Source organism: Clupea harengus, chromosome 2, assembly GCF_900700415.2.
Source record: "Clupea harengus chromosome 2, Ch_v2.0.2, whole genome shotgun sequence".
Taxonomy (NCBI): Eukaryota; Metazoa; Chordata; class Actinopteri; order Clupeiformes; family Clupeidae; genus Clupea; species Clupea harengus.
Genome location: NC_045153.1, coordinates 32,032,864 through 32,044,660, shown reverse-complemented (window position 1 = coordinate 32,044,660; position 11,797 = coordinate 32,032,864). Strand labels below are relative to the sequence as shown.

The 11,797-nt window shown below is 41.6% G+C and overlaps 1 protein-coding gene across 2 annotated transcripts in view; it reads right to left on the bottom strand.

Annotated features, from left to right (window-relative positions):
• Positions 1-4,761: 4,761 nt before the first annotated feature.
• enox1 (ecto-NOX disulfide-thiol exchanger 1) overlaps positions 4,762-11,797 on the bottom strand; it is a 51,905-nt gene continuing 44,869 nt past the window's right edge. For both annotated transcript variants that reach the window (XM_031561123.2, XM_031561130.2), the window contains 5 exons: positions 10,737-10,909; positions 10,311-10,472; positions 8,295-8,400; positions 6,148-6,233; positions 4,762-5,617 (listed from right to left, as the gene is read on the bottom strand). In XM_031561123.2, the coding sequence (XP_031416983.1) occupies positions 5,486-5,617; positions 6,148-6,233; positions 8,295-8,400; positions 10,311-10,472; positions 10,737-10,909 (659 nt within the window). In that variant the 3' untranslated portion in view covers positions 4,762-5,485. The remainder of the gene's footprint in view (positions 5,618-6,147; positions 6,234-8,294; positions 8,401-10,310; positions 10,473-10,736; positions 10,910-11,797) is intronic.

The window sequence follows — 11,797 nt, the reverse complement described above, 5'->3', positions numbered from 1 at the left end:
ACAACAGTAAAAGCTCCATCACCCTTTGATTTAAAATTAGACCTAGGAAGAACCAATAAAAGCTCATCTGAGGACCTTAAATCCCTTAAACATATGGGGTGAGGAGACCTGAAATATAGGCTGAAGGTAGACCATTCATAGCCTTAAAAACAGTAAAATCTTTAAATCAATCCTGAACCTCTGGCAACCAGTGTATTGCAGCTCAAACGGGGGTGATGTGCTCAAACTCTTGGTCTAGGCTTAAAAGTCTAGCTGCTGTGTTTTGGACCACTTGTTGCTTGGAAAGGGATGCCAGTCTAATACCTGAATATAGTGCATCGGAATATTCCAGGCTAATACCTGAATATAGTGCATTGGAATATTCCAGTCTTGAAGATATAAAAGCATTGACCACCTTCTCACAGTCTTTTGGGGACAGGAAATTATCACATTTTAAATCAGAGTCAAAAAATACCCCAAGGTTCATTATAACAGGTTTTTTTTTTTTTTTTTAATGGTGTTCATTTTAGTGTCAACACTGGTGATTTGGGGAACTGAAGATAACTTCACATTAAGTTTGAGGAAGCTGTTTCCCATCCAGTATTTGATGGCTTCAAGTACATTTGCGCGAGACATTACACACATTGTGACGGTGGGTGGCTGATGTTAATATTGATGATCTGATCTTATTCACATTTTGACAAAATGACTTAAAAGTCACTGGGCAGTGACCAGAATGTTGTGCAGCCAGCAGAAGGGTTAAGAAAGCTAGATTTGCTGGAGTATAAAATATACATTTAACTTGCATGAGATGGGTACCTTCATATGGACTAACTGCATTTGATAAGACAACCCTGTTAAGTAAAGAGGCACATTCTTAAACTTTGGAGAAACAGAAAAACAGGACTTTATGTTTTGGATCATTTATCGCAGTTGAATGCATACAAGAGAGAGAGACAGACAAAGGAGAAGGAAGGCAAAAAGAAAGAGGGGAGAGAGGGGTGTAAATACTGATAGATTTAAAGAGAGAGAGAAAGACAGAGACAGTATGGAGTTTGTGACTGGGAAGGTGATAAGGACATAAAGATTATAAAGAGTTAATGAAATAGATAGACAGTGGTATATCTTTCTCTGTAAAAACACATTAATGGATGTGCAGAGAGAAGAGAGGGGGAAGGGAACGAGAAGCAAAGCCCTGTGAGGGCAGTTGAGATGGAGAAGGTGATAAAGAAAAGCAGAGAGAATGAAATTTAGAAAGATAGATAGAGAAGAAGGGAAGGAAAGAGAGTGTTTCTTCTCTTTTCCTCTCCAGTGAACTGTCTCTACTTCTGAGTTGTGCCAACCCACATTTCCTCAGGTCTGTGCATTTACAGATTTGGCTACACATATACAAATCTCTATACACTTTCAAATCTCATTACATATTTAGAGTGTCATATTTACAAATATTTGCAAATCTCAGTACGCATTTAGGGGTTCCTTTACATCCTTATAAATATGCAATAATGATGCACCGGATCTTCCTACAGGTCTTGGCTAAACCCTGAATGTTTTGAACTCCTAGCTCCACCCCTGTTATACGCTGCTACACATAGTGAGCGAAGAGTTTGTGTCCACAAGGATGTTTGATTTTGTCCACAAGGATGTTTGTTTGTGTTCAGAGATGAATCCAACACCCGGCAAGAACATGGCCAAAGGCTGAAGAGACTAAAGATTGAAATCTTAAAGTTGAGTTTTTAAAACTGTAAAATGCCATTGGGGCTGTCACGCAAAGGCTGAAGAGACTAAAGATTTAAATCTTAAAGTTGAGTTTTTAAAACTGTAAAATGCCATTGTGGCTGTCACGCAAAGGCTAAATAGACTAAAGATTGAAATCTTGAAGTTGAGTTTTTAAAACTGTAAGAACAGATTAACATCATTATAAATTCTTGTCATGGGTCGTAGTCTCTCCACTGTCTTACAGAACTTCGTTCTAATTTTTGCTTCTTCTCAGCACAAAGCACAGGTGATGACTAGTCTATTGAAAATGTTAAAGTATAGGCAGTCACATCGTGAGTAGTGGTTGTTACAAATCAAATCAATTAAATTTGATGTATATAGTGCCAAAACAATCAAATAGTCTCAAGGCGCTTTACAGAGTGCACGGCAGTGTGGTGGGGACGGGTAGGTGTAGGCAGAGGGTTTCTGCAAGTAGATCAGGTGGAGAGACTACAGCAGCATCCCACAGTGGAGACAGTCTAGAGTAGGAGGGTGGAGAGACTACAGCAGCATCCCACAGCGGAAACAGTCTAGAGTAGGAGGGGAAGAAAGAGACTTATTGGTTATGATGATGAGGAACAATGTTTTCACAACCATAATCATTTGCAGGCAAAGGTCACGCTATAAGAGACATATGTGCTGCCCTCTACCTGCAATGTAAATCATTGCCACCATCAACATAGTCTTCAGTCTCACTGCTCTACTTACCCTTGGAACAGTAACCTTAGGAGCACACTGTATACACACTTAGCTGTTCTACAATACTTGAATGCTCTTTCCTCACCATATCCACTATCAATTTTGTATGTATCATGTATATACCATTTGTTTACCATTTGTTATGTTTGTATGTATTGTGTCGATTTACCACATGTATGCTAGCATGCTTATCTTGATACGTGTACGAATGTATCTGCCATGTTTCATTCACCTGGCCCCCCCTCCTTATTCTATCTCTACCCAGCTGACTCCAAGCAGAGTGAGAGTGCTTTCTATTAACAACGTCAAATTCTACTTACGACAATGCCTTTTATGTTTTGCTCTCCCAGCAAATTGTGCTTTACTGTTAGCCTAGTCAACCACTTCATGTCGGACCTTTATACACCTGTCTGATGATCCGGTTCCATATTGCTGCCATTGCATGACTCAAGTATGACTGACTGCCACAGTCTTGACCAATCTGCCAGGTCCCTCTGGAATGCCGCTGTTGCCAAGAAGCTCAGTGTGGAAAGGACTGGTAAGGGATCGTACAGAGTATGATTCCTAACAACATTCGACTCCAATTCAGTAGGGTTCGAAAACAATTGCTCTTACTCTAAGCTAGTCATCACCATTGGCCTAAAAAATTGATGCTGTCTCTACATACCGGTTCCCTTTTAGCCCTGCCGTTGGCAATATCCTGTAATAAGGTTAAAGTTACCATTATTATTAGGCTATGTATTTCATAGCGTAGCATTTACGCATGCTTATATGTCCACTTATTTAACATACACTTTGATGTTTGTACATGAGGCCCCTGCTGCTGAATTTCATTGTTTGATAATAAGCCTCCAAACATCACCCACAAGGTGACACTATAAAATAAAGCCACGTGCTCCTGCAACACTGGAACCATATGCTCTGAAATTCCAACAACTTTTATTCTATTGTAGAAAAATGGGCAGCAGTCTGATCATGGTTTCATTGCAACCTGAAATGCCTGCTGTAGTTGTATTATTTGAGTAGAGTTTTCACTTTAGTTCTACATACAGTATCAGCCTCCAGGACACCTCTGTGCTATTCAGCTGCAAACAGCCAACCAGGGGGTCACTTGAGCCAGGGCATGGTCTTAAGACACAGGACAATACCATTAGAGTGGGGCATGGTCTTAAGACACAGGACAATACTATTGGAGTGGGGCATGGAAATTCATGGAAATGGAGATCATTGTGTTTAAGCCGCCATTTTGAGACATTTGGTCTCTTACTCCCTTGCTCTCCTTTTCTGGCCTCTCTCTGACTCTTCTCTTACTCTTGATTTTACTCTTCTCTTGGCTCCTGCTCTCTGTCTCTCTCTCTCTCACATCTTTCTATCTTGGTAAGAACACGGTTACACAGCTCTGTGAAGGGAGTAGTTCATACAGTACCTTTGTAAGATATCTTCAGTTTCTTGGCAATTATTTGCATTGAACAGCATTATTTTCTCCAAACAATGACAGAAAAGAAGAAACCTTCTTTCTGGCCATTGAACCCACAGATGGTGTTTCTCCAGATCCCCAAGTAGCCCACAGAAGGAGACTTTGGTTGCTTCCTTCAGCTGCACGCGGAACACATGGTGGCAGAACATGGGAGTCTATAGCTGTTCTTCAGCTATAATAATAATTTATAATAATAATAATACAAAGTTAAGTTTAGAAAAAAATAATGACATTTCTCTGATTCCAAACGTTTGAACAGTAGTCTACACAGATTTCAGACCATTAAAAGCTTTTGTAATATTCATCTTAAAAACTGCACCACCTTTGAAGGTTAAAAAGAAATACACAGCATTTGAGTTTTTTCTGTCAACTCAAAAGCAGAGGCTTCAGTAAACACTAGAAAAACTAGCAGAAAAGAATGTTCCATAATCCGTCATTTCTCACATACTATACTTACATAGTGCATACATATAATATTATTTGTTTTTATTGCAGTATAACTTTCTGCCATATATACAGATCTGTTCACATTAATCTGGTTTAACACTCACGAAATTAAATGGCATAGTTTTTGACATGAATATCAAAAGAATCATATTCAACACATATTTGGAAGGAATGTTCCCTCCCCTCTATGAATAATTTACCATTTGTTATATTCTGAACGCTTCGTGAGACTTCTGCCCCACATGCTGTCTGGATGTTTATCAACTCCAGATCAAATATGGATCAAAATGAACATGTCAGATCCACTGTACTGAAAAAAAAGCTGTGAGGGGGGATTTCAACAGAGACTGTCAATTGAAACCAAGCTTTGAAAAGGAAAGAATGCCAGTGGAATGGCAATGTCTGGGATTAAAACACTTTATTTTACGTTATTCTCAAATATTTTTCTTTTAAATAATTTACACAGATATTGTCAGCAACCTATTAGAACACATTAGAATAAACATCAGATTAAGTACACTGTCAACACAACATGTAAGACCACGGCAGGGCAAGCTCTGAAATATTCAGGCAAGGAAGTTGTCCTCTACCTGGACAACATTAGGGGCAGTATTTCACAATATACTGCAATACTGCATATGTAAAAATCTGAATCTTAATGAACAGCTTTAAAGCACATCTGTATATTTGGATAAAAAAAGGGTCATTGTCTCACATCTGTACACAGTTCCAAACTTCCAGACTGTATTTATAATTGAAGAACCCCTTGATTGATGCATTGATATCCTCCTCTGGTTGAAGGATACAGTTGCCAGTGGAGTTGCATAACTGGCCCAGAAGTCTGCAGAAAAAATGCAGTCAAATAAATGAATCTGTCCTGATTTCTTGCAGCTCGTTCTCCTCCTGCCTCGTGTTCTGCTGCAGGTTTTGTGTCTAAGCAACAGCCGACAGGGTAATGGCCTTTGTTTGTGGCTGCTCTGGCATGTAGTGCTGCCATGATGACACCTCCCCGTCTTGTACTTTCTGTGGGTCCTTCAAACTCCGGTTTAGGATTGATATACCCCTGGCTCTACAGTCACCGCTTCCTGGGGCAGTTAGTCCTTTGATGTGAGTGGCCTGTGGGGGTTATGCCGAGTTCAGGCACTCAAAGCCACAGAACTTCCAGCGCTTCTCCAATGTCGCTCCCACACCGCTGAACTCCTGCTTGAACATATTTGGTAGTCGCAACATTAGGCGCTCAAGCTCCCTTGCAGAGACCTGTAGATATAGTAGCAGAGAGGGACACACTCAATAACACAGACAGTACACGTAATCTAACAGATTATCCCTAGTCAGTGAACCACTCTGCTCTGTGTCCTTACAGGGTAGGTGTAAAGTGTGTAGTGATGGGTAGAAAACACTTATACTCATATGTAGTTTCAATTCAACACAAAACTGATTTGAGAATTGACAAAGTGTCAGTCAAATTTGTCAGTGATTATGCTAAATGGGATGAGGTCAAGGGGGCCAGCTTCTCTTCCGTGGCTCTGAGTCCAACCAGCTGGGCTCTTGGCCTTTTACATGCTGATGAGTCAGCAGAGTAGAGCTGAGTTTAGAGCTGAGGAAATCAATTAGATAAAAGAAAAGCCTATGCCCAAAATCCTGTTTAATCATTACATATGGTGTTCTTTCAAGAATGAAATCCGAGCCAAATTGTAACCCTAATTCAGTCCTAGAGTTTCTGTTATTTTATACAAAAAATATTCTCATAACATCATAGCTAAAATCATAATAATCCAAAAACATGCCTTTGTGTCCAAGCTCTGGATATATGACCACAAGTACTCAATGTTGGCTCCAAATGGGTGAACATGGAGGAAAGTGGATATAATTCCTGCAAAGAGAGAGGGGAGAGACACACACACAGATGCAGTCAATGTGTGTGCTTGAGCGTTCCTATGTGCATGGTGTAAGGCTACCCTCACAAATAAGTACAGCCAGGTCAATAATAAAACTGCTGCTCCAAGCAGAAATCAGCACTTAACTTGATTACTTTGGAGGGGCCCAGTAAAAGCCACATTGGTAATGTAGGAAGGGGGGGAAAGAGAATATAGTGCCGTCCCTGGAGAGGGTAGAAAGCCAATATTTACTTCCTTGATTTATACGGTGTAACACGACCGGTTGTAGAGAGACCTAATTCAGTTCCCTCCACATGGCCTTGTTTCACAGAGCAGTATGTCTGGAGATGGGGGAAGGCAAAAGATGTCTGCTCTGGTTTTGTAAATGTAAATGTCAATGTAAAAAACAACCGCTGGGGGAAAAACAAGCAAGCCTCGGCTGAGATCTCCATTCTAGCATGGCTAAGAACCTGTTCATTTTTCATATCTCCTGTGACAACCGCTGTCTAAATACAGTAAGTATGACAGTCATTTTTCAGCAGGGCATGCAAATGGTTGGATTAATAATAACACAAGCCAGGCTGTTCATAAGAGATCTCACAAAGGGAAGAGAAAGAGAAGATACTTAAAGCTAGTGGCTGGGAAGAGTGTCCAGGGATTTCCCCGGTTTGTAATTTACAGTTAATCACCTCAATGTCTACCCTGGCCTTTTCTGTTGTTCTGTGCAGGGTGATATTACTGTCAGTACTGCACTGAGATCAGTTGTGTTGGATCTGGTATGAGCATGATGCCTCTGTGGCCGATGCTAGGTGGGGGCTAGTGAAGCGTCTGGCAGAGATGAATCTCTCCACATTTCATCTACCCCGTCCAAACTCTAGTTCAGTGTCCCTCCACTTCATCTACCCCGTCCAAACTCTAGTCCAGTGGCCCTCGGCTTCATCTACCCCGTCCAAACTCTAGTCCAGTGGCCCTCGGCTTCATCTACCCCGTCCAAACTCTAGTCCAGTGGCCCTCCACTTCATCTACCCCGTCCAAACTCTAGTCCAGTGGCCCTCGGCTTCATCTACCCCGTCCAAGCTCTAGTCCAGTGGCCCTCCACTTCATCTACCCCGTCCAAACTCTAGTCCAGTGGCCCTCCACTTCATCTACCCCGTCCAAACTCTAGTCCAGTGGCCCTCCACTTCATCTACCCCGTCCAAACTCTAGTCCAGTGGCCCTCCACTTCATCTGCCCCCGTCCAAACTCTAGTCCAGTGGCCCTCCACTTCATCTACCCCGTCCAAACTCTAGTCCAGTGGCCCTCCTCTTCATCTGCCCCCGTCCAAACTCTAGTCCAGTGTCCCTCCACTTCATCTACCCCGTCCAAACTCTAGTCCAGTGGCCCTCCACTTCATCTGCCCCCGTCCAAACTCTAGTCCAGTGGCCCTCCTCTTCATCATCCACACAACATGATGTCAGACATACTGTATAGTGAGTGCTTATGTTTCCATCAGCACCCACGCACACCTTCACAACAGCAGACATGGGCCGAGTCTCTGAACAGGCTCTAGGGCAGGGTTCCCGCCATGTTTTTTACCTTGCCGACCTGGTGTGTGGAAATAATATTTTTTTGCCGGACGAATTGGAAACTTACCGGCGAGTGTTTCAATGCCAATCTATGTTCCAAACACCAATATAATGTAGCCTGTTGATTGATGTTGATGAAGAATGACCACGTCCTCCGATCAGTTTGACTGTTCCCAGGATGTAATCGTGGGATGGGCATTTGGATGTAGGGTGGGCCATTAAATTCAACATGAATAGATAAGATCCAAATCGTACATGTCTGCCATAGTGTTGGCCTTGAATGCAGCTTCGCAGCAAAAACTGGTATTTACCGGCTACCAGAAATACTGGTCCAGGCATGTGGTCATGATCCATGGTCTTCAGTTACAATGTGAATGTGCCTTCTCTTAAGGGTGGGTGGCCAGCATGTACAATATACCTTTAAATTGGTCTGCCTATAGCTAGAGATGTTATATACAAAATATGGAGATAACAACAATACTATGCAATTACCTAGCAACAGAGCCTCCTTCTCGCATCTCAAAGGGCCTTGGATGAACACTTCACGGTTCTTGCCGCAGTGCTGGTGGTAGAGGGTGTCTGCACATCCATTGACTCCCTATTCAGAGAAGAAGATACAGAACAAATGGTTTTAGCTGAGGGTGAGTAGAAGAAATCGTCTTTTAGTTCATATACTTAACTACAAGTGAACACAATTTCAATGAATTTGAATGACAACCACATGAGTTCTATTGCCAGCAAAATGCGGTTCCATGGCCCAAGAATGTAAACAAGCAGCCAACATTGTGTGTCATAGTCTTGCAATAGCTGTCGTGTAAAGAGGAGTGCTACATTTCTCTTGTGTCAAATAGTAAAGACATTTCTTTCTTTCTGAAGTGATGCACAGCCTGCACTTCCACAGTATCATTATAATAAATCCCATTCTATGGACTGACAGCTTTTATTGTTCATTTTCTGTTTATTTCATATTGTATTATTCCAGGAACCTTATCTTCTACACACTATAATTTGATTTCCAATTACACTTATTTACACTCACAAAATGGTTGTGTGGGGGGCAAAGAGGCCCCAATGCCATCCAGACTGATGGGTCACACTACCTTTGACAGTAGGGAGTGGGGACATACCTGTGACTCACACCCATGTGCATGATACAGGCCGCTGACTTTGAAATAGAAACCACTCCACATTGGAGTTTGGAGTCACACATAGAGGTTTAGTAACCAAACTACATAAAAGTGCTTTAAATACTTGAAATACCTCTGTAAAGCTAGCACTTGTGTCTACACCTTTTCTTATATCTTAGCACCTCTAAAAATAGGTTTTGAAAACTGTGTGTTTACATTTGATTTAACCAAAACATATGATAATGGCATTCTTACTGCTCTAAGTTGCTGACTTTGTGCTAAATAATAGCATATGTAGCACTTTGGGATCAATGGGCCTCATTCTCAAACATTTTCTTACGTGTCTTCTTAAATATCTTCTTCCGAACTCCGAAAGACCAACGTAAGAAAAGATCTCCGCCTGATTCATGAACGCCTGGAAATGGGTTCTTACACAGCCGAAGTGTTCTCAGCTCTGCTCCCCCGAATGAGGATTCTTAAATTGAACGCGCGTTCTCGTACAGCTGGATTTGCATACATACACGCCCCGCCAGCTCCATATAAGGGCACGCAACTGTAGTGACGTATGCAGTCAGAATCAACAGAATCCACGCGAAAGCAACTCGAAAACAACACAATCGACAGTCATGTCAAAGCGGGAAGCAAACACTGGTGCTGCACTGGTCAGTTAACGCAGACCTCACTTCACCGGTGCAGAGGTGGAGGTACTGTCGCAGAATGTAGATGTGTCCATTCTATTCCACTATGGCTATATCCACGCGATTGAGTTTAGTGCTTATTTATTTATTCACTTACATTTGCAGTGTTCGTGTAGTGCTTTTATTTATCTTAGGACATCACGATGCCTCGTAGAATCATGACTATAAATGTGAAACATAATTGTTAATGATACAAATATTCTCGTACGTATTATTATTATAATTATTTAAATCCGAGGATGTCTGTAGAATTGATGTGAACGCAATCACCAACGATTTCTCACAAATTCAGCCCTTAAGAACAATCTGGCCGATTTACGACTGCTATTTAGCGTTCTTAAATTCTGTTCTAAGTTCAGAACGAATCACATAAAGCTGTTTTCATGTAGAATACAACTACAGTGGTTTTAATACTAAGAGTAGAAGGGTACACCCACAAATTAATATACCGTTTCAGCCCACTAGTCTAGAACAGCATCTGGAGAAAATATTTGGGGACGTGGCAGATGGAGTTTAAAGGAATTTCAGGGAATGCAAGTTAACACAAAAGTAAAGATATTATATTATAGTGTATATCAGATTATGATATTCACCGACACCAACAAATTCGTTCCTGCCTCCGCAGGCTAGTACCAGGTTTCCAAACAGTCAAGAAGATATCAGTCATTGCCAAAGTAATTTACCTTCTCAGACCCCTCCGTGTTGCTTCCCTCTTGACAGTCCATGTTGTTCAGGAGCTTTTCCCTGAGAGTGAGGACCTCTGCCTCCAGGCATCGATGTTCGTCCTGGGCTTGCTCCAGCTCCTGCTCCTTACTCTTCAGCTCCTCTTGCAGACTGAGCAGTTGCTGAGGTTAAAACAATCAAGGCAACACCATCGTCACTGACATGGTCATGACTAGCAGATGTAGCTGTAGGATGAGCTCTAATGACTAGGTAGTCATGGAAATATGTGTGTTTCGAGTGTGTGTGTGTGTGTGTGTGTTTGACAGGCGTCCTACCTTCCTGGTGTGTTATTTTATGTATTGTGTGTATGTACAGTATGTGCATGATTTGTCTGCGTGTGTGAATTAATATCCCTGCTGTAAGAGTCAGTGTGAAGCGTGGAGCACCTGCTGCATGCTCTGCATGGTCTGCTGCAGGAAGTGAAGCTGCTGCTCTTGCATGTGATCTTCCTCGTTGTGGTAGGATTTGCCCTGCTCCTTCTTTAGCAGTTCCACTTCATTCCGATAAGCATCGAGCTGCCAGCGCAGGCTGTCGTTCTCCTCCTTTAGAGCAGCTACAGCTGAGGGCAGACGGACAGACAGACAGACAGACAGACAGGTAAACAGACAAACAGTGAACAAGGGAAGAGGGAAAGAAGCAGGGAGAGGTCACAAACACTGCAGTGTAAACCTTGTGAAAAACAATGTGTAACTTAGCTTATGTATGCTACAGTGTGTAACTTAGCTTATGTATGCTACAGTGTGTAACTTAGCTTATGTATGCTACAGTGTGTAACTTAGCTTATGTATGCCACAGTGTGTAACTTAGCTTATGTATGCTACAGTGTGTAACTTAGCTTATGTATGCTACAGTGTGTAACTTAGCTTATGTATGCTACAGTGTGTAACTTAGCTTATGTATGCTACAGTGTGTAACTTAGCTTATGTATGCTACAGTGTGTAACTTAGCTTATGTATGCTACAGTGTGTAACTTAGCTACACATGATATGTCTGCACCACCAATGATGTCATTCTGAAGGCTATAACCATAATAGCAATATCTCCTTCAGTGCTGCATGACTAAAATGATCACACAAATATAATATCTTTTTTATTGCATCAAACTCACTTCATCATACTTTAGGCCCAGGCATGATGTCACATTTTGATACCTGATCTTTCCGGAATCTCCTCACATCTATCTCATCACACATCTATCTCTCCACACATCTATCTCATCACATCTAGCTTTAACTTTGGCAGCAAATACATTGACATGCCTGTCATGAGATTATTATTTTCCCATAACCTTATAGGATTGAACTCAATTACATTTTTATGTTTGTAAAACCTCAAAGAATCACTTCTCTTCTCTCAATAAAAGTCGTCCGTCTCATGGTTAAGGCATGTCTGTTTGCTGTTCTTTAATATACATAGGATATACACCACTGTTCCAAGGTTTGGAATC